The following is a 27297-nucleotide window of genomic DNA, read 5'->3' on the forward strand; positions in this document are numbered from 1 at the left end:
ATTCAAATGCTATAGCTGCCAAGAACAAATACTGTAAAATGGTTAGAAAGAGAAAGTGCGTGTGTTGTGCTGGAAAAGGAAAAGGCTCTCAATTGTTCACGTGATGAAAATGAGTCTTTCGAGTCTAAAACCGTTTCCTATTTTCATTCACCCATTAGGAGGAACACAAATATTAAACAAGAATGCCCTTCAAAATGAGGCTGGGTAGGCATCTGTCTGTCATCCTAGGTTTAGGAATAGCAAACCTGAAACTGTACAAGAAAGTTGGACTAGAAGATCCCTGAGGTCCTTTCGACCTATGATTCTACGCCTTGAGTTACATAATAAACTCTTCCAGGCAGAGCCCTGGGCTAAGGTTTTCAAAGGTAAGTGTTGATGGCTAACCTGAGACAACTTTATGGGCCTGATCCTCTGAAAGTTCTGATCATCTAACTGAGCATGCCTCTTTAAGATGTCTCAGTTGGGACACTCAAAGTGAGACACCTGAAAAAAAATAGGCAAGTTTGACAACTGTGGTCCTAGCCTTTTTATATGCCTTATGAAGCACTGTGTACCTTTTACAGGGGTAACAGTATATAAACAATAATAAATATCCTATGAATTTAATAACTACAACCTGTACTGCCTTAGCCTACAGATCACTGATTCTCAACCAGGGTGCCAGCACACCTTGCCAGGAGATCCTTTTAAGGGTGCTGCTCTAGCACTGTTAGGTGTGCAAACACCTACACATAATTCACAAGACAAACCCAAAGATTTCAAATAGGAATCCATAGTTTCAAAGACATTCTGATTAGTTGTGGTCTTTCTGAGCTCTTAGCAACAGAAGATTTGCTCTAGTTTCCTGTAGTCAAAACACAAGTTAAAGCTAAGAGCTGGTGTTTTCTGAGTCCAAAATAGTTGAGAACCGTAATAGATCCATATTATGCATGTCCCCAAATGTATGCATATTGCATTCCTATTTAGCTCTTACTAGCAACCCAAGTGTATTTAGTTCTCTTTCCACCTTTCAGTTCTCTATTTATTATTCCCCTTAACAATATTTGTCAAGAACTGCTACCACTAACAACATTTGCTTTGACGAGTTAGGCTACAACACTAGCTAGCATGCAAGGTCACTGCTTGCCAATTTCATTTCTGAAACGATAAACACTGTGCTACTCTTCTTGCCAAAGCATGTCTGCTTAATACATAGGCCACATAACGTTAAGTTGTCAGAAACACAATTTTGCTACAGCTGTACTATAACTCTCCTAACGCTCTAAGCAGGGCTAGATGAAATGGCAGTTAAAATACCAATGGGCTGCTTAGTGGCTTGTCTACATTAGTGCTTCTATTGTTTCTATCACTGGTGGGAAATCTGAGAGGATAAGACTAGCATAGGCACAGCCCTGCTGTACCACACTAGCATGTTGGCTTTACAAGTTTAACGTTTCCAAGCATCCTCTAAAGCCCTAACAACAGCATTTATATGCCTCTAAAGTAGCACCCTGCCCTACCTGCTGCCTGATTTCAGACTAGCATGGCTAGCCACCTCTTGATAGAATATAAAAATTGCTTGATAGACAGATGTGATCTGACATAATGGTATCTTTAAACTGTCAATGTACTTTCCACTTTTAGCTATATTCTTTCTAAAGAATGTGGCTCAGAAATGTACAGAGAGACTTGAAAAACAACTAGAAATATCTTGGAATTTTATGTAATACTTTCTACTAAAGGATCGCAAAGCTCCTCAGGAGCAACGAAGGGGAATTCTGATCTGTTATGCAAACGCAAATTGGGAGGAATCCCGACATGAAAGAATTTATTCTGGGATGCCTGAGACTAGAATCTTGTGCTACCTGCATACATTTCAGGGCACCCACTGAAATTAGTAGGAAACAGGTTTAAAACTAACATGAGAAAGTACTTTTTTACACAATATTTAGTTTAACGTGTGGATTTCATTGCCACAGGAGGTAGTAGAGGCAGATGGCATAGGTGGGTTAAAAAAGGGACTACTTTATGGATGATAGATCTATTAATTGGTGTTGAACAGAATGCTTGGAGATATTTCCCCTGGCTTCTCTAAATAAAGGCAGATGCAAGGGAGGGTAATGGATAGAGTAATGAATGGATAGGGTAATGGACAGAGGACAGATCACTCTAGATCTATCCAGTTTAATGCTCTCCACTTCTGCCACTAGGCTAGATGGACCACTGATCTGACGCAGTATAGCACTTAAGTTCCTATGCTCGTATGTGACACTGAAATACAGCCATCCCTGGAATATAGGCCAGCACAGTGTTGCACATCACTACAGACATGGGAATTTTAGGAAACCAGGAGTCTCTATACTTACAAGAATGTCAGAGAGACTTAATAATAGAAAAGACTTCACCCTTAGTTTGTATGGACTCATATGAAAGATCTCACATAATTAACTCCTTGGCACTCCAATGCTTAAAAATGTATGCTAAAAATGTCCCTTTCCAGTAGTGGTATAACTCCGAGTTCCTATTAAATGCAGTAGCAAGATATTATCTTTAGCAGGATATTTAGGAGACAGCTTATTAATTTTGGACAGTACGAAGGAACATAACTTGCAATGTCTTATCATTAAAGAAAACCCATTCTTCCTAATAAAACTTAGCTTGGCTTTACTGTCATCTCAAGACCTTAGGGCAATGAGTAAGTGGATGGTGTCGTGGAAGACAATTACTATGAAACACTGAGGAAAATCAGACTGTATGCTGAAGTTAGTAAAAAACTAAAATGGATCAGATTTGTAATGCACTTCAAGACTAGAGTGTTTTGATAACCTTTTAGCTGTGAACCCTTTCAAAAACAGAGGAAAAGAGTGCAAGTCCTCACTCCTTTACAGCTCAGAAGGCTTGTAGAGCCTTTTAAAACAATTCCCAATATCACAAGGATAATTAAAGAACTAATAACCATAGGCTGCAGTTCATAGCATGCCCAGTATAACTCTTCAGCAGTCTCACTAATAGCTGCCATCATAACAAAATTTTGCTGTCAAGGGGAATTCTTTTAATTGAAACCTGCAAATGAAACTAATGAGCTCTTGTCAGCTGTAACTGTTGAATGTCCAAGCTGAGACAAGGGCAATCAGTACATTAGTAATGAAAAAAACACACACAGTTTTCTTTTTGGATCCTGCCACACACCATCACATCCACAGCTATTTGGGTTTCAGCTTGAGACTCTGCTAATGCACGTATCCTATATAGAGGTAATAACCCACATGTCTGCTGTTTTATAGGAGCTGCTGTGAAGCAGAGCTGGTGAGTGCTGCTATTTTTACTACACAGGTTTTCCAAATGTTTTGATTCATACATATTTTTATGCAAGAAGTGATAAACTAACAGCATAGCTAAAGCCATAACCAGTCCAAGCAGAGCTAAACATAAAAAGGAGGAAATGATGTCTATGGGTACAAGAAAGTTTATGATGTCAACAATGCAATTTCTGCTTCCAACCATAAATTCCTACAAACAATCAGAAAGAAAATGCGAGTACAAGGTCTTATTCTTTTATATCAGTGTTAAGAAGAGGTGGTTTTAAACTAGGAAATCCTAGCTCAGAAGGCACCTTGAGCCTGTTAAATTGATTCCATAGCATATACTGGAATTTAAAAATCTGGAGAGGAATTCCAGAAATGGAAACCCATCTCATGAACTTGTAGGTGTGTGCATGTAACTGGAAAAATCCATTTTCTGGGTGAATGGTCACCTCGATAAATGGTGGCTTGTGTTTTGCCCAGGAAAACTGTTAACTGCTAACCAGCTTGATTTCTTCTGGAAGAAATGCTCCATAGTTCAGGACCCCGCCCCCCCGAGATGCTGGATGTCTCTGGGTAATAGAGTATTTTTTGTATTTGACATCATACATATCTTGATCTTATCTCTTTTATGCAATGAGTGGTTTCTAGGAGGATATCTTGTTAAAATTAGAAACAGAACTGAGTGGCAAAGCGGGCTCATGATTTAACTGAAGTCTCAGTCACTAGGTTTTTAAAACCTAGGCAGTTCTTAAGTCTGTTTTACTCACGAAGACTCAAGTACTGGTGTTATGGATTCTAGCTTGATTATTAGGATTACAGCTCCATAGACAATACTACAGTTCCCATCTTTCTGAGGATCACAGAGAGTTTTAATGCTTCAGTGAAGTTAGTTTGTCAATGAAGTAGGATAACTTTTATTTTATCTTTTTTTACAGTTGGCAAACTGAAAGACAGCAAGAGCAACATCATTTGTCCAAAGCAATTTAAGAAACAGATCACCAGACGCCCAGTTCTCTTCTGCACTGTTCCTTTCTAGATCTGTAAATTGGAAAAAGTAAATCAATTTATTTTCCACTTGCACTTTTTGTTTCATTATTCCAACCATATTCTGGACCCGAGTCACTTCTGGGGGTACCAGTGGGTAAAATCTGTAGCTCCATTTGCTAAATCAACTCATTGTGGAAGAGCGAGCACTTATCCACTGGGCAGTCTGCCAGGGTGGGGCAAAAGTCGCTTCACTGAGTTTATACTCTGCCAGTGCATTTCCCACAGGCCCTATTCAGCACTGATAGAACCTCTTGCTCATTTGGCCCCACCTATATTAGATTTGCATTGACTTGCTCTGGACCTCCAACCATCTCTCTGATTCAGTTCTGGGCAAATTTGCTGTCACTGGGTGACAGTAATTTGTCACTAGTGGAAAATGGACCCGCTAGCTCTACATTTCCCTGAAATCCCATAAATTAAACACCCACCCCACTTCCAAGTACAGGGTGGCTGGTTTTATTAAACCAAATTACTAGAGAAAAAGACTAACATTACATTCTCTAATTTTCAACTTCAAAAGATGCTATGCAAATTGTTTACATCTTCAAACAAGAGCTGCAAGAGCCTGTTAACTAAATAGCATCTTGTCACATTGTTAAAGCTTAGTGAGAGGAAAATAAAAAGTTGGCTGTAATTCAACTAAAAGAGCAGCTCAAACTGTGATCCACTGGTGTTCACAGAGATTTTGTTGATGGTCCATATACTGATGGCCATTCACATAAGCCTGCAACTGAAAACTGCTGGTATATGTTAAACCACAAGTTGGCAACCCCTGCTTCACATCATACCTTGGGGTGGATGATGGGGAAGGATCACAACAAGTATTGGACCCCTCGTAGCATTATTTTTCCATTGAAGCAATTGCTGCAGTTGCCACAGGAGTATTACATGGTTAGGACTAGGAGGGGAACTGGTCCCTAACCCCTCCCCATTGCAAATGGAAGAGCCTAACCATACTCAACTGTTAGGCAGAATTAGCTCAACCAATTCCCCTTTCACAAGCTACACCAGGGGTCGGTAATTATTTTGGGCAGAGGTCCACTTTACTGAGTTTTGGCCCATGTTCCTGCCCAGCTGTTGCTGTGCTCTGCATACCTGCTTGCTGCCCCTTGCTCCTGCTTGCCACAGTCATTTCCCCACCCACTAGCTGGTACCACATGGCTCCCAGCTGCAGGGCTGGGACCTCAGGAGGACTGGGGCGATTGCTCATGATTCTTCCCTGTCCCCCCCCACCTCCTTGTTCTTATCTGTATTTCCCTTGGTGCAGGGAGGCAGGAACAGTCCCAGGCCAGAAGCCTCCAGCAGCCCCTGCTAGGCAGAGGCTTCCAGCTGGGATTGAGGGGGCAGGGGCAGGCAGGCTGGTCTTGCTGCTGTCTGCCACCGGCTCCCCCTGGGTCCTACTGCCCCTGTCTCCTGTCATTTTTGATAGGCAGCCAGAAGCAGATAAATATTACTTTTCTAATTTTTCTTAGGGGCCCCGTGGGCCAGACAGAATGGCCTGGCAGGCCGGATCCAGCCCATGGGCTCTATTTTGCTTGCCGCTGAGCTACACACATCACTACTTTTGTCTGTTTCTTAAAAAAAAGATCATGGAGCAGACCCATGTAGAAAAGGAAACACTGCAGAAACTAGAAAGAAACAGAATATTTTCTCAGTTGGTGGGCTAATTCACCTCTTGCCTGGGTTAGATGGTACATTTAGGACATAATGAAAAGTTTAAGAAATATGTGTGTTTTATATTCCTTTTTTCAAGTCACCTTGAAAATACATGCTACAATTGTGGTGTTAATTTGAAGGGTATGTAACCAGGTTTCCTTCCTCTTGCAAAAATTACTACCCAAGAGACCTTGTCTATGGCTTTAGCACCTAGTTTCTCATTTTAATCACACATCATTTCTCTGTAATCTTTATAAAGATAAAACAGCATTTCTTTCAAAAGGATGCACCCAGCAACATAAACCACAGATGTTTTGTATGACGGTAGTGATATATCTATTATGCTCAATAAAACTGTCTGGCAGAGGCAGGTTTACCTACTACAGTAAAAGTTCCATTAACTGGCACCTTACAAGCCGGCACGCTTTATTAACCGGCATGCCAGCTTGTAAGGTAAAGTGAAACTGGAAGTGCCCACCATGGCACTTCTGGTTTCTCTGAGCCCCCGTGGCCCAGGGCAAAGCAGCCTGCGCTGCCGAGTCCCCATAGCATGGGGGCATAACAGGCTATGCAGGGCCCGCCTTGCTGTCCTGCAGGGCCCGCGGGAGGGGCAGCAACACCCCGGATGCGGTGGGAGAAGCAGTGGCTCAAACAGGCAAGGACGCCTGTTCGGGTCACTCAATTAACCAGCATATTTTGTTATCAGGCATCCTCCATTCCTGGGGGATGCTAGATAACAGAGCTTTTACTGTACTTGGCTCCACTGGAAATAACAGTTTTGATTAGTAAAACACTTCATGGATCTTTGCTCTAACGCTTTCCTTTAGAACTGAGCAGGCTACCTGTCAATTGACAGTCACCAGTTTAACAAAACTATGGCCACAGTGTATTTTTCTGTTCTAATAAGATAAGGATACAAATGAAGAGATGCCTTTGTAGGAGACAGCAGGAAAAAGGCCTTGTGCTCTCTGGAGGTTTTTGAACAGGTGATTTATTTTTCTTTAAATAACCAAACACATGAAAAATACTGCTAGGGTAACCATCAAAAAATTATTGCTGTAGTACAATCATGCTGATATGATAATTCCATCTTCAAGCTGATAAGAAGCAGTGATTTGCTACAGTTGACCCAAACTCAGCTTCAAGACCGCCTCAGAGAGACGTGACTTGGCTTGGAGGCTTTGCAACCAAATATGATAAAGATTCAGTGCTCCAAGTTTGAAAAGCTTGGAAAGACCTTTACTCATTTTTTCTTAAAGCAATCGTTTACCCCTACTCTGACTAACCATGCATCCTACCACATATTCAGGAAATGTTCATAATGGAATTTTGTTCTAGAGCAGTGGTTCCCAAACTTTGACAGGTTGCACACCACCAGTTTAGAACAATACAACTGTAAGTACCACGAGCAAATATTTCAATTTAACATTAAGTACCATCAACAGATTAATGTCATACAGGCTAGGGACAGACATTCAAAAAACTTGAGCCTGAATTGATTCAGTCTTTGTAGGTTAGTCTAACCTGGCTAGGCTGAACAAGTTTCCAACCATACAGACAATCCCTCTGGACTGAGGAAATTCAGGCACATGCCTGCAGTGGCTCAGGCTGGAAACCAGAACATGCTAGAGCAGCCATCCCTGCCCTTGCAGAGCTGAGCTGAGGGGGGCATGGCCAGGCTCCAGCAGGGCTCTGATTAGGGAGGGGTGTAAACCCCCAGCTTGCCTGCTGTCCCAGGCTTTTCCCCACTCGCTACTCAAGGTGCAGGAGTGTTGCCAGCTATCAGAGGCAAGGAGGTGTGTGCAGCACATGCATCTGTTGATGATACAGAGTTTTTCACTCTCCCTCCCTGCTTCTGTATGCTACCTGAAACAAACTGACAGGCAAGCAAGCCGGGGTTGGGAGGGGCTGATAACTGTGTTTATCACCCTTATCTCAGTGTTTCTCATCCCATTAAGACTGTTGATTCAGCACAGACCCAGCATGTGGTCTGCTAGCTAATATACAGACACCTCCTCAGCAAGGCAGAGGGGAGTGGGGAATTCCTGCTTAGCAGAGAGTGGTGAGGGGGAGGGGGAAAGCAAACAGCTCTTAAACAGCATTTCCAAGGAAGGACACTAAGCTACCTGTTAATTAGCTCCAAAAAGCCTGTCTCCCTCTGTCATCTCCCACAGCACGGACTGTAGCCAGCACGTGGTTGGCTAACTAATGCTGAGCTGTCTGTAAGGGATGGGGGAATGCCTGCTTATCACAGAGTGGGGAGGGGAGGAGAGCAGAAGCCGGACAGATGCCTGCAGAGACTGCTGATCTCCAGTAAGGCAGCAGAGGGGACGGCCCAGCCCTGCTGTAGAACAGAGAGCCCCATCCAGCCAGAGAGCATGCTGGGATGCTGGGGGACTCTGATGAATCTTAAACCAGCCAGAGGTCTAGGACAGACATTGCATAAACCAGTTTGAGCCAAATCAGTTAAGTCTGATACTACATTCAACCAGGTTTATCTCAAACCAGTTTCAGCCATTTTCAAAGTGGTTTATGTGCACTGAACATCTGCTCTGTTACAGGTTTAAACCAGTTTCTGATCACTTAAACTGGTTTATGTGTAATGTCTGTCCCTAGCCATAAAGTAATTATAATAAATCAGCTAATGTATACCACTGACAGACTGTCTGCATACCACTGGCGGTACGCATACAACAGATTGGGAACTGATGTTCTAGAGTCTTTGTCACCGGGCAATACCAGTTAGTTATTTTTTAAATAGTCAATCTGATTATTTCAATTTTGCCTGTGCAGGCCATGTGAAGATTCCCCTTTACACATTCTGCAGATTTGGAATATTTGCCCCAGGGCAGAGGTTCCCAATCTGTGGTACACGTACTACCAGTGGTACGCAGACAACCTGCTGGTGATATTTAAGACTGAACTGAAAAATTTGCGGGGGATACTTAAGGTTCTATTGTTTTAGATTGATGGTGTACAATCTGTCAGAGTTTGGGAGCCGTTGCCCTAGGGTTTCCTCAGAAAAATATAATGAAAAAAGAGGTAAATCAAGATGCATGCCTTATAATCCAAAGCAGTCACATAACCTTACTGTGGTAATCCTGGTCCTATCCTCTTGTTATAGTTTCTCTATTATTGTTCCAGGTCTATTACTGTTAATCATCATGTTAAATGTTAACTTACAACAGGGCTGTTTAGTTGGCATCCCACAGGCTGCATGTAGGCTGAAAGGAGTTAACATATGGCCCCTAGGCTCCTGCACAGCTGCTACTGCCCCCAGGCTCACACTTGGCTGCTGCTGCTCCAACTGCTCTGTCTGAAGCAGCATCTGGGGTCTTGGGCTCTCTGCCCCTCCCCTGACCGTTGCTGCCTGACCCAGCCCATGGCAAGGGGCAGGGTGGCATGGTGCAGCTGCAGTGCCAGAAGCATTGGCAGCCTAGAGCAGTTGTGTGGTGCGATGCCATGGGGGAGCCTCCAGGAAGTTCCAGGTGAGGCAGGGAGTGGGGGGCTGCTCTACACATGCAGTGCAGTGGGGTGGTGGAGTATTCACCTGCCCATGCAAAGCATACAGCCTTGGGGGCCCACAGTCCCTGGGCCACTTTCTGACGATGGGCCAGATCTTTTAACCTCTTAAAGCGAAGGCACTAACACCAATTTACTTCAGCTAAGGATCCCGATTGCTTGAACTGACAGTACTTTAAAAAAAAAGATATAGGTTACCTTCCCTTGGAGATTTACCCTAACAAGAATGTTTTATCCAAGCCTTGTTCCCTTCCAGAGTATTAATGGGTCAAATAAAATGAAGTCCAGATTTACACTACTGTAGGAATTAAGTTTGACTTAGTAAAACTGAGCCCTGATTATAGGTTTTGCTTTGGTTTGGCAATCCTTTTAGCTACTCTCCTACTGTGCAGAACATACTGCTGCAGAGAACATATGTCACAGATGTCACAGACATTAGGGCTGGAAGGGACCTTGGAAGATCATCGAGTTCAGCCCCCTGCCTGAAGGGCAGGAGGTCAGCTGGAGTCATAGGATCCCAGCAAGATAAGCATCCAATTTGCTCTTGAAGGTGTTCAATGTAGGTGCTTGAACCACCTCCGATGGCAGGCTATTCCAGACCTTGGGGGCTCGGGCAGTAAAGAAATTCTTCCTTATGTCCAGCCTGAAATGGTCTTGCAGGAGTTTATAATCATTTGACCTTGTCATCTCTTGGGGCGCTCTGGTGAAAAACGTTCCCCCAGATACTGGTGGCTAGACATCTAAGGGTGACCAGAATCTGGAATAGACTTCCCAAGCAGGTGGTGCAGTCACCAACCTTGGAAGTGCACAAAAGGAGACTGGACAGACACTTCGTTGAGATCGTTTGATCTCAGCAGCATTCCTGCCCAGAGCAGGAGAGGTTGGACTCTACGATCTTTCAAGGAACCTTCCAGCCCTTAATTTCTATGATTTCTATGACCTCTGTGACATCTCTACAAAAAATCATACTGGACTGCAATGCCATTTTGGTAAACTGCAGTGGCCAGCTTTATTACAGAACAGGGGTGGTCAACCTAAAGCACATGTGCCACAAGTGGCATGGGCAGTCTCTGTGTGTGACATTCAGATCAGGGAGAGATAAGGCAGGACACATCTGCAGATAAAACAGGAAGCAGAGTAGCAGATTGGGTAAGGGAAGGGGATCGGAGGGGCACACAGGGAGGTTACAGGGCTAATTTGTGGCAGGTCTGGCAAAAAGGTTGCCTTCCACTATAACAGAACAATTTAAAAACCTGGAATTATCAAAAATATCTTCAAATTGTAGTTAAGAAAAGTGCATTGTATATCAGCTAGGCAGAGAGCATTGTAGGGATCATTCTCATGCAGAGAAATCTGCTTTTCTCATCAATACCTAATTCTCAAATATTTATCTCTGAGTCCTTACCCTAATTGTAATTTATATTGCAGTTACAGAAAAAATAAAAGGATAGACATTAGAATCTCATCAAAACAGGGACTGTGAGGATACATTTTAGATCCAGGTTTGCTGCATTTTGTTCCTGGATTGGAAAGATTCTACTCTTAGGAGGAAAAGGATTAGAAAGAAAATGGTTTGGTGAAGTAAGCTGTACAATCCAAAAATGAGCAATGATCCACATAATTGTGAAGAAAGTTCTCCTATGTCCATTTAGTATTCACCCCCAGGCACACAAGTTATGGATTTAAGGACTTTTTAAAATCTGCTAGCTTATGAAATATTTAAACTTGATAATATGAATGATAATAAAAGAAGAAGATTAAGGATGTGTAGTGACTGGATAGATGTGGTGAGTTGCGCTCACCACAATTAAGAAGTGATGAGTCTGTGATGAGGTATATAAATAATTAGTAGCATAATTTAAAAGCAATTCTTTTTAAAATGTGCCCAAATGTCTGTGGCATTAAGGTTCTGAATATCATGAGAGTCGCATGCTATCCATAGGCAATTTCAGTGACCAGAGATTTTGACCCTGTCATCAGCAAGAAGCTTGAAGACCAAGGAAGCAATCAAGGTATTTAGTTCTTGATGGAAAGCAGCTATTTGAGATCTTCTTTAAACAAAAGACCTAATTTGATTAGACTTATTCCACAAGGTGCTCGGGAGGAATATTCCAAAAAACCCACTGACATAAACAGTACCCAAGGAAGAATTTAATTATTAGAAATTTTTTAAAAGCCCCCTCAAATAAAGCTCTTCATCGTTCACTTTATATGTGGAGAAACGTCAACCTGACAACAGCAGAAGAGCTCCTTAGCTAAAGGTGAAGTAAGAAACAAAAAAATGCCAGACTCTTCAGCCTTGAGCTTTACCTTGTCGCCGTCGACTATTTAGTTTCCTAAAGCAGGTGCCCTCAACAAGTCGATTAAGACGTTGCTGCTTGATCAGCTCCAAGATTTCAGGCTGAATCTTCTCTTTTAGCTCCCTGGGAAGCAGGGGAAGGGAAGGGGAAGAAAAACCACACACTTATTAGATTTATTTATGTACCACTTTCTTTTCACTCAGAGATATTCCTGAGACATTTCATTTCCAGCCATCTCATTTCTGGGAAGGTCCAAAGAGAGGAGGAGTCATGCAGTCTTGCTCTAGAAATGAGCCATTTTAGGGAGCGAAATCTGACTCACAAATAGAGCACCGAATGGTAGTCAGGATTCCTATGTTCTGTCCCCTTTTGCTACTAAGTTGGTAAATGGCTTAAGGTAACCTATTTGTGTCTTAGTTCATCCATGAAATACCACTTATTACTGTACCTGCAAAAGGCACCGTGAGGCAAATAAGAGCTACTTCTTAAAAAGAGTATTATGAAGCCTAGTTGGTTGATTGATATCTTGGGATGCAATGTTCTCTGCAGATGCACCATATCATCATTAGTTAGTAGAAGTGAAAACAGATAGTGCCAAACATACTCAGAACCAGCATTTCTAATGTTAGCTCGGATGAAGTAACAGCTGATGTCATTTGATTACTTTTATTTCTGTATCACTCTACAATTTACTACTGCATGGTTTTTGTGGGAAAATTCCTAAAGCTTTGAAACTTGCCAGGCATCCAAACTGTCTAGTGCACAGGGACACACAAACCCATAGTATATTAAGAAATTATATTGCTGTATACACTATCAAATTAATGCATTTCCTTCATCCTGGTCTTGACAAATGGGCTCAATGTTTCAAGCACCAGGCAGAAAATACATGCATCTAGCATTGAAAGTTGGTTTTATATGCTACCATGAGGATTCACAGGTGTCTGAATTCATCAGTTATACCCTCACTTAGATTCAGTAAGAATATGTAAAGGACAGGTTTAAACATCAACGTGGCAGCAAATCTAGTAAGATTAACATGCAACTGAAAGTGTAGAGGGTCTATAAAATATGAAGCGTGTCAGGCCCATAATTTTAGATTGCTGTGTCAATACGTAATACCAAAATCATTCTGCCTGGAAGTATTTCCTAGTGATCAACACTCATAGACATAGAAGCAGTGCTATTTCCGAGGTAAAGCAAAATTCCATTGGAAAACACTGGATGTTCATTTAGTGGCTCAACCGCCACATTCTTCATTTATAAAAACCTACATGGAAATATTTGCAAGGTTTTTGAATAAAGATTGTAGCCTTAATTAGACATGTCAAGGGCATTTGGACATATGCATGCCCTGCAGCGCTGGACACTATTAAAAGCACCTGGTACTGCAGCATGCGCATTTGTATAAATGGCGAAATACACACTAGTGCTGAGAAAGTGGTGGTGGCACACTTTTGAACTAAAACACATCAAAGGTGTTTTAATTCAAAAGTGCACTGCCACCATTTTCTGCACGCTGATGTGCATTTCGCTGTTTATACAAATGCATGCAATGCAGTGCCAAGCGCATCAGCTTGCATGGTTCACAGACTCAGTTAATCTGCAGATTCAACTTCTGGCATGTCGGAGCAGACAAAGGTATGTGTTTAAATGCCCATCGTAACTAAGGGCTGTAGTGGCTGCCAGCCGATTTTCCATGCAGATCACAGGGCCAGCAGCCATTTTCACAGGCCAAGCACAGTGGGGTCCCCCTACACCTCTGATTGGTAGAGGGGCCCCAGTGGTCCTGCCCCTTGCCACTGATTGGCTGCAAGGCTGTCTGTCATACAGCTCCACCCCTCACTGATAATTGGCGGAGAGGGGCAGGGCCATATGACAGACAGACCTTGCAGCCAATCAGCGGCATGGGGTGAGGGGTGGCAGCCATCTCCAGAGGGAGCCAGCTTTTTATTTTCGATAAGTTGAGTTTGTGTTTTTTTCCCCACAGAGCCTGAAAAGTGTGGAGCCTGCATTCACAAAGTCTGCCTGAAATCATGGTATCTGTGAAAATCGCAATTTCAGTACGTCCCTAGACATAACACTCTCACATAGCAGTAAAATGTTCATGCATTAAAATGCTCAAGGACTGCAGTTCTTGATACCTAATTCACTTCTGTGTATCAGTCAAATATCAAGCAACTATTATAGCTATAAAAACACAATACCTTTAGAAAATGTATTACAAGAATTATGCTTATTTTCAAATACCATAGATTTTTCATGGAGGGCAACTCTACATGTACAGGTAAAGGCACGGTGGGATCTAATGCACGATCCACACAATCACACTCCTGACATGGTACATGTATTATAATAGCAGCAACTCTTACTTAGTCAATGCCAAAAACATTTTTGCAAGTTGCTTCATGGAACACAGTCCTTGCTTTTAATAACTTATAGCTTAAAATATACAGTGGCTGCATCTACATGAGACACTTACTGAGCTCGTTACTACTGCACATTAGCATTGCTGGGTATGAACCAAGATGCGATGCTACTGTAGTAATGAACTACTGCACAGTAAGTGTCACTAGGCAATTGTGCCAGGATGCTACTACATGGTAACGCCAGTTACTGCACAGTCATTTAGTACTTGGTTATGCAAGAACTAAATGACTGTGCAGTAACAACTGCGCAGTTGGCATCTCATGTAGACACACCCACTGAGCAGAAAAAAGACCACAGAATCAAAGAAAAATAGAGTTGGAAGCAATCTCACGAAGTTATCTAATCTAACTGGCAGCTCAAGGAAGGAACATTCTTGTCTACATCATCCCAGTTAAGCGTTTGCCTAACTTGAAGGCAGACAGGAAGGTGAGGTGCTTCCCTAGCTCTATTCTAGTGCCCACTCTTCCCCTCTTAGGCACCCACCCATTGTCATGCTATTGGGTCTCAAAGAATCAGGCTCTGAGTCTTCTTATACAACACTTTTCCATAAGTCAAAGACATCCATCTCACCATCAGGAATGTTTAATTCTATTAAATGGCATAAAATTGGCTGGGGCCTTTGAAGCATTAGATTTTTTTCAAGTCCTACCAAAGGCACTGGCAGATGATGGAGTTCTATCTATACCTTGTAGGGTTGGATCAAAAACCAAAGGAGTTAGCACAAGCACTGACAGGTAAAACTCATGATGCCTTATTTACAAAACACATTTGGAAAATGACAAGCAAACAGGGCACAATAATTTACACAATGCTTTTCTGAAACTGCTATTCACTATTATTCCTGTAAAGGTGGGAGAGACAGACATTGGCATAAAGAGGCATAAGAGACAGAACAGGTTTTAAAATTTTTTTTGTTCTTGGTTTCTATTGCATTTCAGTGATTTAATAATTGCAGGAGTTAATGGATCAAAAAGACTTGCACACTTGATGGAACCAAGTCATATGTTATTACTAACTTTTCTCTTTCTTCTCATTGGCCTCAGCGCTTAAGGGACAACTGTGGGATCAGCTACTTGATTTTGAGAAATCTACCTTAACTCCTCAGAATTTTGAGGATAATCTTTATAAAATTATTTTTAAAATGACTGAAATAATGGAGGTTTTTTTTCCATTTTCATTTGTCTCTGGGCCTGCACCCTTCCAATTCATAGTTCAAATACATTCATGCTTTCTGGAGTGAGACATTTTATATTTAATGTAAATTGTTATAATGCAATTGGAAAATAATCCCAAAGCCACTTTGATCTGTTTTTCTCCTTCATGTTCCTGGCTCACAGCTGTATCCTATCCTATCCACTAATGCCTCCTGAAACTATTGATACTTTTTAACCTTGTTGAAAATGCTTAAAAATAAAAGAATTTCACAAAGCCAAATCCCTCCAACTGTTCCCCCTATTCTGCTGCTTCACATACAACTCTCCTGAAGAGACAAACTCTCTCTGCACCACTCAAGCTTTCTCTTAAACATCATCATCTTACCCATTATTTGTCCAACTCTATTTTTATTTAATGTATCAAAGAAATGACCTGGTTCTTTGCAGGCTAGGACAATTCCCAGTGGAACTGGATACTGCCTTTCACAGACATTCAAAATGGGTTGGTAATTTTCTCTGTGTAGCTTGGAGGCTGTGGCATTCAAAACCAATCACACTCAAACAAATTGGGTCCTGAATTTGTTTGGCCCAAAAATGGAAATAGATAAGCCTTCAGCTCAAATGTTGCAAAAAGACTGTGATCTTTGGCAAAGCAGTTACTTGATGCTGGGTTATTATAAATCACATGAGCCCAAATGAAAAATCCTCATCATCCATGGCACGTTGTTCCTGGCAGCTACTCCTCAGTTCTGGAACTTCCTCCCCCTTGAGGCCTACTAATGCCCAAGCCAGGATACCTTCCAGATGTAAAACCTTTCTGTTTGGGCAGGTGTTTACCAAGCCAGGCTAAGCTTGGGGGAGTTCAAGGGGGTTTAGTTTTATATTTTATTTTAGTCTTCTTTTTAAAAAAAATATAGAAGTATTATGTTCACTTACTTACTGTAAACTACTCTGAGCCTTTGTTGGGAAGGGAGGTATAGAAATCTAATAAATAAATAAATAATGTGGCCATTCCAAACCAAAACTCAGACCAACGGAGAGTTCTTTTGTTCAAAATTTTGAAGAACTTTAACTTCTGTATGCCATATGGACAAGACCAGCAAGAAGGGCTCAGGTAATGCATTGCTCCCATCTATTAGCTACATTCTAATGCAGCATTCAACAAGGCTCAAGGGGTGCCTGTCAATGTGCTGCGAGGCTGCTACAATGGGCTGTAATTAATTAATTGGTAATTAACATGCTCCAGCATGTTAATTAGACTCGATTAATCGAGTCTAATCGAGTCTGCTGGAGTGTGGTAATTACTGCTGTCCAGCCAGATCTCTGCATCTTGCAAATCAGTGTCCCCACACTTCAAAATGGTGGCGGGGGAGCGTGAACTAAAACTTGTTGAACAAGCTTTAGTTCAAGTGCCTCCGCCATTATTCTGAAGTGCAGGGATGCTAATACACAAGACGGTGCGGCACCTTGGACCCACTCTAATTAAAGCACCCCTTTGCTCCCCCCACCCTGGAGCATGTGTAAAAGTACCCAAGAGTTTTAAATTGTCGTGTACAATTTCTTTCAGCATATCTGTAAGTCTTCTAGATCTCTGTGATGAAGCAAAGTTTCCTTTTGTATAGTCTCACTCTCTTTTGTATACAATGGATTCATGATTCTGTTACTTGCATCCTTTGTGGCATCTAAATAATCTTCGAGAGCTCACTACATGACACTGAGTTGAAACTGAAAGAACTATTTTTATTCACTATTAAGAGTAAAGTGATCAGGAATGTAGGCAAAAAATTAAGTTGTCATGAATGCATCTGTGATTGTTTAAACACTTTTAGCCTTTGCCCTGGATCTGAGATGAGTCTCTCATATTTCCACAGCTTTTAATTGCTTGTGTTAAGACATGAACTCATCACATTTTGTGGAAGGGTGGTTTTTTTGCTGTGACAACAGTTATTTATATTGATATTTGGAATGGGATACCATGCAGGCAATGACAAGTTTCACTCCCCTACTAAGGGCTCAAAGTGAATATAAATAGTTGGTATCACTGCTAGATACTTGACTCACATGGGAAATGAGGAAAGCAAGAAAAAGCAAGAAGCTTTGGTGACGGGCTTAGTACTACCGTGCTGCTTTGAACCACTCAGTACTAGCAGAGAGTGGTAAATAATTGCTATGAAGTAGAGACACAAAATTGAGAGTAGCCATTTAGAGGTGAGCTCTTCATTAATGCATTATTATGCATGACATCAGTTCCAACTGAGTTTTACATCCTATCACTCTATTATACTGCAAACATAAAAGAAACATTCTCCCTTTGATCCTGAGTAGCATTATTAATTTAAATTTGTGAGTCTGTTTGACTTATGCTTTCACCATTGCCCCCTGAGAAAAGTGTCCCTGGAGTAGGCATTCATTCCTCTTTTAGAGGGAGAAACTAAACCGTTCTTGAATCCTAATGCCTTTGAATTTCAGAGAGATAGAACTGAAACACTCAGATCCAAGTTCATCCCCAAAGGTTCAAGGTCAGGGCTGGAAGTGTTCTAGTGTCCTGTTCAGTTCCAAATGAGCCAAGCATAACATGACACTTGAGCTGCAGTTGCTGGATCTCTCACAATTTTCCCAAAAAGGCTTCTAGTTTTAGACAAAAAAGCATGATATGAGTGCACCACTGAATCTGAACCTGCCTTATGTCACTGATGTGTCCTCAAGCCCAACCTCAACTGAGAGCCAACCACTACTTCCATGGCTCACCTCTAATATTTTCACATATAATGGAGTCTAGGGCATTTTTCGAAATCAACTGAAGCTATAACAGAGATAGACCAGAGGAAAAGAGTGGCACACCAAGTATCTTCTGAATTTGATATGAAATCACCTAGATATAAAGAACTTTGCCTTGTTAACACAAAAGAAAAAGAGCGCCATCCTCAAGTCACAAACACGTACATTTTATGGATCCAATTTGTATTGGTGCTATGGCTCTGGGCTTTACTTTGCCTGGCTCAGAGTAGTGACATTTTGAATCTTAAAGGGGCATTGGACAGAAGACAAAATTTAACCCAAAAAAATGTGTGCACACAGCCACACAAAGCTTCAAAATGTCAAAGCATTGTTTGCTACAAACAAGTCATGCTGGGCCCCATAGGGATTCACTGAATCTGTTTTAACTGAACTCAAAAGAAACAGTAGTGGTTCCCTGCAGAAGACAGTGCATGACTTCAAGCAGATGCTATGCCAATGTTTTTTGAGCCCTGTTCCCTCGACAGTTTTTTTCCCCCAGTTCTCCCTGAAGATCTCACAAATGTCATTCACATTTGTTAGTCCTTCCATGCAAGAAGTGACTAGGGGAGAAGAAAGCACTTACAGAATTGGACGAGACTGGAAATCTTCCTGGTTCATTCTCTCAGACTGACGGATTTTCAAAATTTCTGTGTAACTTAGATTCTGAAGTTTACTTTTGAATTGGTCCAGAGAGCTAGGCTTGGTAGTGAGTGCTCTCATTATTTGTTCCTTCACCACCTGCATTACCTGTGGATGAAAATAAGAGTATTATTGTTTCATTTTGTTTTTCCCCCCTACCATGTTCTAGCACATGTCATAATTAGGTACCCCTTGGTACAAAAAAATAAAAGCAATTATCAAACTAGTTACAGAAGAAATTTTGGCAGGTACCACTGTCAGAAAATCAGCTGATCTCTAACTGGGATTGTTACACGCTAGCAACAGAGGTTTCTCTCTGCTAAAACAAACAGCCCTGTTGGAGAACCCATTTACAATAACCTTTCTTCCTGATATAATTAATATAGGACTGCCACTGTCTTTGAGTACCTGGCTACACCTCTGCTTAGTCCAAGTCTTATTTTGGAGAGAGATATGAGCAAAATGGTTAGGTCTCTTCTATATTATATGAGAGACTATGTTTTAATAATGTAAACAAGTGAACAGCTGAAATGGGTGCCCCAGCATAGGTGTCACTGTAGAAAAGTGGAAGAGTGAATAAGAGTCTAGAGGCAGATTCTCTCCCTGCCCTCTGCCAAAGGAGGCTGGGGATTTCTTCTGAAAATCTGATTGAAACGCAACAGTATAAAGGGTTGGTAGTCTGGAGTTGGCCATTTACCAGGAAAACTCCCATAGTTCTTTGGAGTTTAAGGTTGCTCTCCTTGGAAGAGAATGATGTCATAATCTGACAAATGTAGTCCCCCATTTCACTCCTTGTTGTATACAGGGAGGGGAGTAGTTGGCTCTATATGTTACAGATATGTAAACATTATTGTTTGCTTTTCATTCCAATTTTCACTCCCTTTTTCTTTCTCAGGACACCCTTAGCCTGTGTATCGCTGGTCTTTACATGATCCCAGACATCAGTTACTCATTCTTAAGCAGCATTACTACAATTTGCAAAGAAGGAAATAGACCTACTAACAAGGGATATAAATCAGGAGAGAGAGATCAATTTGCTAGGGTTATTATAGGATTGCTTTTTAAGCAATACCATAAACAATGCAGAGTAAAGAATTAGAATGAAGGATGCCTGGGTAACAGCAATGCATCTGCACATTAATTATTATACCTAGGGAAAACTGCTGAGAAACAGTTAACTAAGGGAGTCTATTTGGCATCAGTTCAACTCAATATATATGAGATGGCTTTCCCTTCCCCTCTCTTACTCTCTACTGGCTTCCTCAGTTCTTGTGCAAATTATATCCTTTGAAAGGTTTTTTTTTCTGATTCCGTCTTTTGGTTGGGTGAAGAAGTGGTTTATCAGATTTAAAAAGATTTTTCTTCCCTCACAACCAAAGCAGGCTAGTAAGCAGGAGGAGAAAATAGTAACATTCAGCTCAGATCAAAGCAGGTCTGTGATAGAAATTAACAGCTAGGAAAAGAGAGAATAGAAATAATTTTTGAACTGTCCTCCCCCCTTTTCTTTTATTCTTTGATATTCACTATGTTTCTAAAAATGAAAGCCTGATTCTGTGCAGTTTGAAAACTTTTCTTTTCCTAAGCACGTGTGTGTGTGTGTATTATTGCTGTATCAACCTTGAAAACTGTCCTTGTCTGTGCTATATCTTTGACTTTCATTTCCTGAGATGCCATCTTCCTTTTAGATATGATCTAGGCACCCATCCTAGTTTTGCTGCCATTTCCAGAAAGCATGAATGCACCCTCCTGAGCTTCTCTCAATCATTTATTTCTAAAAAAATAATGCTCTTTGTTTCTTTTAATGCTCTCACTTCCACCATACAGAAATTCTCTTTTTTTTAACCCCTCCTTCTAAACTAGCCTACCTCACTCAGAGTAATACCTTGCTTTAAGAATATACTTATAAAATAAGATCCATCTCTTTGTTAGCTTATTTGGCAAATCTGGCTGATGCTCATTCGGTTTGAATATTAAGGGATTGAACAAAAGCCAGTTAGAGTTGAGGGGAGTTCATTAGGCTTTAGATTAGGCTCTGAAGAATTTATGAATGTAATCAAAGAAACATCCAGGGAAGTTTAGCAAAAGAAATGCCTCAGAAACAGGCAACACTACTTATTAGACAAACCAGATGTTTTAAATTCTTTCTGGCTTTGTCCTTGTCTCTCTTGGTGTCTGTTCAGCAATAATTGGAAGTCAGAAAAAAAGTATTGCCCAAACTCACCACTTTGGGGATGGGGCCTTGGGGGTGACCTTTATTTATCGGATTGTTGCAGAATTCAGCTGAGCCTGTTTAACTTTTAAAACCTCAGAAAGAACATGATTTTAAAATATTACACTCAGTTTAGGTTGCTGCAACTGGTGTTACATTCAGCCTATGGTTATCTCCTCTGAACATAGCATCATGGTGTGGCCAGTCTTAAAGCAGATGTTTAAAGGTAGGTATCTAGAACAGCCTGCATGTATTGAAGTGCTCAGCATCCTTAATAATTACACTGATGTGAAACAAGTATAAATTTAAGCATGCATAAAAGGGCTTGCAGGATCTGAGACTTAGTTGCTTGAATGAAGATTTATATAAAGATCTAGACCGAATTTTAACTGTGACTGCCATATATGTGTACAGGTGGGGGTCCCTTTAAAAAAAAAAAAAAATCAACAAAATCAACCCTTACCCATGTTCTATTTTGGAGGACTGCAAGCTAAAATTCTTTTTTTTTTTTTGGTCTAACTTCTATAGCCTTAAGAGACTATGCTGTATATTTGATTAAAAGAAGGCAGATTGGTCCAGGTTCTGTAAGTTTGGAGAGCTTTCATTTATCCATTTATATATTTTGCCATGGCATCCTTTTAAAATCTCACCCTCCCACTCCCCTATTCACTCTAGCAGTTGTAATGCAAACAGTGTGCGTTGTTCTCCAACGCTGTAATTTTGAAAGCCATTCAGAGGGGAATTGTTAAAGAATTACCTAGTCTATAATTTCCTCGCTGTGACACTTCTTGTCCCAATGGCAGAAGGTGGGAGAATCAACAGGCATGCCTTAAACCTAGTGCATGCTGTAGCAAAGCTACTGGGGCAATTGCTTTTCTTTAGTGTTTGTTCTAGTCAATAGCGCTTAACTAGTTGGCCTAAGCATCAAAGCTGCTGCTTGAGTTGAGTTTCCTTAGCACTGGAAACCACTGCCAAGAATTTATCATATGCTCAAAATCTCTTCAGCTGAGTGCCAGCACCTGATTACCATAGATCAACACATCTATAAACGAGACCATTTTTTCTTCAGCATTGTTAGACATTAATCTTATACACAGTGTTTTTAAACGCATTCTATTTTAAATAGTCTAGCTGCTAGAACAGAAGCTGAGAGGACATGTTTACTCATTTTTTGTCCTTTTTCTTTGGTTTTTTTTCCCAGTCTGATGCCCATTTATGTGGTAAGGCAGAATTAAGGGTTGAGTTTTCTGCTAAAGTTGGGCAGGTTAACTGAGACTATTCAGAGCCATAGAAATATGCATCTTCTTCTAATACAAAAAATAAAGAGCGCAGTGACTTAAGAACAGTTGTTTGCCTGCATTAAGATGGGTATACATTTCATTTTTACCTACCATATAAGTAAGGCAGCAAACAGCATGAACTTTGACTGCATACCTATCTTTTTAGCTAGCTTCAAGTATATTCACACTGGACCTCATCTCTGTAATGAGACATTTTAATTATTTCTATCTCCCTAGCACTCTCCCTATCTTCTTCTCTTGTGCTCTCTTTCTGTGTCTCCTTACTCTCTTATCACTTGCCATACAAACTGTTAACATATGTAAAATCAAGATGATCTCTTTCAAGACAGATCAAAACTGGATACTTAGGCTCTACAACATGCAGAAAAATAAGCTAAGGAGTCAATTTTTAGCACTGAAGTTTATTCATGCAACTAAATTTAGGCTACTAAGCAACCGGCTGTGAAGCCTGAAAGACATGGGAAAACTCAAATGATAGTTATCAACATTTTGTTTGCAACGTAAAGCATAAATATTCAGTCACACTCATGTTACCACCCTACACTGGTGTAGTCCATCTCATGTCCATACTGGGATTGCTTTGCACTGATTAGGAAGGATGAAGGTGATCTTTGACATCTATCATTGCTTGCAAACTTCTTCAAGTTTATAGCTGAAAAGTCACCCCATTTATATCCCCTTTCATATACGACCCTACAGAATCCCTCACCTGCAGAAGTGGCTCTCAGCATGTTTCTATCCTGATGTGCTCCAGGTTTGTAGCAATATATCTGGGGTATGCTACCTAAAGCTGAACTCTATGCCCACTTATTTACCTCTTCCAGTGCTGTGGCAAGGTGGGTGGGCAGGTGAGCAGGGCAACTGACCCAGGTGCCGAAGCAAAGGAGCGCCAAGAGGTGTTGCGTAGCCGGGGCAGGGTGTGGGATGGAGCTGTAAGCAGCTCGTTTGGGGGTGGGGGGGCACAGGGATGGGGGAAGGGCAGCTCCTGCCACTGCGTGCACTCCTGGGCAAGCAAAGGGGGACGTGTGCCCACTGGATCTGTGCATGGGGTGAAGGTGGGCTGCCTCTGCAGGCTTTGCCCTGGGTGCCAAACTTTGTTGCTACGGCACTGACCTCCTCTATGGTATCCCTCTCTTTGCAGAATATCTATGTCCTTCCCCTCCCCGTCACAAGCTTCCTTCCTCCTCTAGGGATGCCATCCATCTCTGGCTCTGTAACCCCATCTGCGACTATTTACCTGTATGTCACAGTTTACATGTCCCACTGTGATGAACCTTCCATAGTTTAGGTCAGGAAGGGTAACAGTCAGTGCTCTGGGTGTGACGGGAGCCCCTGATTTCCACTAGTGGCTACCTAACAATCAGTGCAGTGGTGGTGGTGGGGAAATGACAACAACAATATTATGGGTGCTTTCAGTAATTTGAATGGGAAAACTCTGTGTGGTTTTCCCCAATATAAATAAGGCATATATCAAATTATGAGCCTGCGTGAAAACAGCAAGCTTAATTCAATCACAGTTTTGTTCAGAAAGCAAGAGCACTGCAAAGCGCTAATGTCCTAGCATGCCACAAACACCAGGCCGCAAGCTGCACAAACCCATCCCTGTAGCTGTTCAAGAAGCATCTGTGCTCTAGGAGCCCATTTCTGGTGTGTGGGAGAGGTGGGAAGCTTTAAGCTGCATTAACACATTTTTCCCCTAGCTAAATATCCTTTCTAAAAAAAGAGCAGGAGAAAGAATATATTTTAATGATATTTTCTCAATAATGCACACCTATTGAGCCCATTTATCTGAATGATCCTCAAAACAGTCCACTCATTTTTTAAGAAAGGAAATTAAAAGAAATTAGAAGAAAAAAAAAAACACTGAGAACGAGCATGCTGATTTCAGTTCTTTTGTTTAAAACTGTAGTGGAACTGAGAATAAGAGTTTAGAAGGAAATAGCCAAAACAGCCTTAATGGAGAGCATTTGCTGATGAAAAATAAAGCCATAAAGAAAAATCTAATTCTTAAGAAAAAGGTGCTGACTACATAATCAACCTGCAAAAATCCTTTATTGAGAACTTTACATGATTAAAATGTGCAGCAGGTGATTCAAGACATTTTTTAGGCCATTTTGAAGAGTGAACTGTTTTCGATAAATCTCTGGTTACATTTTTAGAGTATTCAGAATAATCATCCTGAGACTTCAAGGTCCTTGGAAAATAACGATACTTTTTTTTTTCTTCCCCACCACCTCCTATTGCCTCCTGGTGCAGTTTGTGATTTCACCCTCCTAGCCCCATCTTACCATATCTTCCCACATCAGAATAATTTTCAATAAAATTTAATACAAGCCTGTCTCCCACAAGGAATGTCAATCTTGGCTCATGTCCGCTTAGTGACAAAATAACTCATACTGTACTATAAGCACTACACGTTATAATGCCTTTTCTGAAAGTGCCAAGAAGTAGTTTCCAGTAACCTGGACTATTCCAGAACAGAAGTATAGTAACTAGGACCATGTGGGCTAAAAAGAGATTTCTACCTCAGTAAGAATGTACAGAGCCCCAGGAAAGCTAATTGTGTTTCAGAATATGTTGTTTCAGTGGTTTAGTTGTTAAAGAGGAAGTTTTAAGAGATCCTGGCTCATATAACCCTCCAACACATTTTTTTCTTATAATTTATATTAGAATTTAAATTTCATTTTTAAAAAAGGTTTTAGCTTTTCTGCTTGGGAAGACCATGATTTTCCCAGTACGAACCAAATAGGTGTTATCGCTAAGTCTGCAGGCAAGCAAACTGAAACAAGGAGCTTGAGAAGGTTGCATCTCCATATATCCTGATGTGACAATGACATCAACATTGTCAATTATTCCAGTAGTGCTTGTTTTAGCAGAAACATTCACTGTGCATAAGTACATTTGATGGTGGCAGAGATAGAAATAGGTGGCTCTGGGAGGCAGAAGATGTGATAGCTAACTTCCCTAAGACAGTTGTCCCACCTTCTTTACCTCTTGCTATCCCCTACTAATTGCTGATTTCATAGGCCTGCTGGGAAGCTGGACAGGACATAAAATTTTTGGGGACAGGAGGAGCAAGATTACTCAGAAATTAGAAGAAGACAGAAAATAAAAGATCTACTCCATTTCTCCTGCATTGTGGGGTGTGGGGAGGGGTGAGGCAACTCTCTGTCTAAGCACCCTAAAGAAGATATATGGGTCTATCCTGTGATAAGTTAAAAAAATGGGAAGCAGAACGGCTGAGAAGCAGAGGGAAGATGAGAGAATGAGACTTGACTATTCTTGGTGGAGGTAAAGCAGGAGTTCAATTCCCTAGAAACATTCCAAGACAGCTCGGCGTGTAAGCGTATTCGTTCTGTAAATACAGTTGAGAGGAAATGGATCATTAGGTGTTGCGCTCGGGCACGTTATAGCTCTGCACTACTTTACATCTGCAGACAAAGGAAAGAGAGTCGGTTGGGAGCTGAATATGTGACTAGTCAGTTTTACATTTTCCAAAGTAGCTATCAGCTGTCACCTTACTGCACTGATTAATTTCCCTTGGTGATGCACATCTACCTGTGTATCCTGGCAGATCTGTGCCAGTTCTCACTGAGATCTCCAATCTGTTTATATTTTTGGCTGACCCAGGTCAGGAATTAGGGGTGAATCAATAGAAATCTTTTGGGCCAATACGGATGGCTGATTTTTAAGGAGCCATACTGGCTGATACTGATCCAATTCTGATATGCAGCTGGGCAGCTTGGAGACCAGTGTCAGGCTGATAAGTCTGGTATGGGGGAAAGGGGGGGCCGGGCTGCCAAATATGGCCTGCAGAGCCATATTATCCAGCTTGCGTTGCTATGGCAATTAACACTGCACCATTTCCCCACTGTCAAATTTCTGGACCTGCAGGGAGCCTTCTGCAGCAGGTCACACCATGGTCAGATCCAGCATGCAGGGCCATGCCATTGTTGGATTGTATCTGTGGACCAACCCCACAAGCTGACCCCATGGCTGGACCAGGCTCATAAACTAGCCCTGTACCATTCATCCAGTCTGTGGAGCCAGATAGGTTGAGCACCACTGGTCTAAACTATTCGTAAAAGCTTAAAGAACAACCCTCATGCCCAACTACCAGGTGTAATGACTGGAACTTCAAAAACACCTTTGACTTGTCATAGCTTAAGCAGGCAGATGAGGGCACTGTCTCAGTCTAATCTGAACATCTTCTGAACAGCACTTCTTTAATTCAACTTTGAGTTGAATAGAAATTACTGACAGATGAGAAACATCTTTCCTGATAGTTAACATTCACAGAAGCAGATCAATATTTGACCAAAAAATGCAAGTTAAATCAGTTTCCTTTCAGTGCATCACGCCCTTGGGCAAACAAAGCAAGAGATGACTTCTGCATGACAAAGCTTTTCAGCCCAAGTAAAATTATGTGCAAAGTTAATGTGACAGTTTCTGTAAACTTGCTTGTTAGTTAATTGAAGTCTTAGGTCAGCCAACATTACATTATTTCCCCCAACATCTGACAATATCCCCTTAGCAAAATAAAACATGCACAAATCATTTGAGAGTGGCATTTAATTTAGAGCTTTCACAAACAAAATGTGCTGAGCTACTCAAACAATTTTTAAGAGGACAAGAGGAATAAAAATAGAAAATGAGAGTGAAGGGATGGACAGGACTATAAAGCTTTAGTCATGCTTTAATGTGATAATCAACATACTAACAAAGCACAAGTCTGAATTATAATAGAAAAGAACACAAACAGGCAGGTCAAACATGACTGGGAAGGATTCACAAACAAGTTAATTAGCATAAATTTTAAAAATAATTAAAAGTTCACCAGAAGAACAAGTACAGGTATTAGGGAAAGGAAGAAGAACAGCAAAGGAGATAAAAAATAAATGTTGGGCAGGTCTTTCTGTTGGACATTTTACAGTTTTAGAGGACTAATGATGAACAGAACAAACAAGAAGTTATGAA

General features: G+C 41.2%; 1 protein-coding gene across 4 annotated transcripts in view; it reads right to left on the reverse strand.

Moving 5' to 3' along the window:
* The window catches only part of ELMO1 (engulfment and cell motility 1), a 544813-nt gene that overhangs the window by 24143 nt on the left and 493373 nt on the right, over positions 1-27297 (reverse strand). For all 4 annotated transcript variants that reach the window (XM_019509059.1, XM_019509060.1, XM_019509058.1 and 1 more), the window contains 2 exons: positions 18755-18918; positions 11820-11932 (listed from right to left, as the gene is read on the reverse strand). In XM_019509059.1, the coding sequence (XP_019364604.1) occupies positions 11820-11932; positions 18755-18918 (277 nt within the window). The remainder of the gene's footprint in view (positions 1-11819; positions 11933-18754; positions 18919-27297) is intronic.

The sequence above is a fragment of the Gavialis gangeticus genome, unplaced genomic scaffold (genome assembly GCF_001723915.1).
Source record: "Gavialis gangeticus isolate Ggan-Ray unplaced genomic scaffold, GavGan_comp1, whole genome shotgun sequence".
Classification (NCBI taxonomy): Eukaryota; Metazoa; Chordata; order Crocodylia; family Gavialidae; genus Gavialis; species Gavialis gangeticus.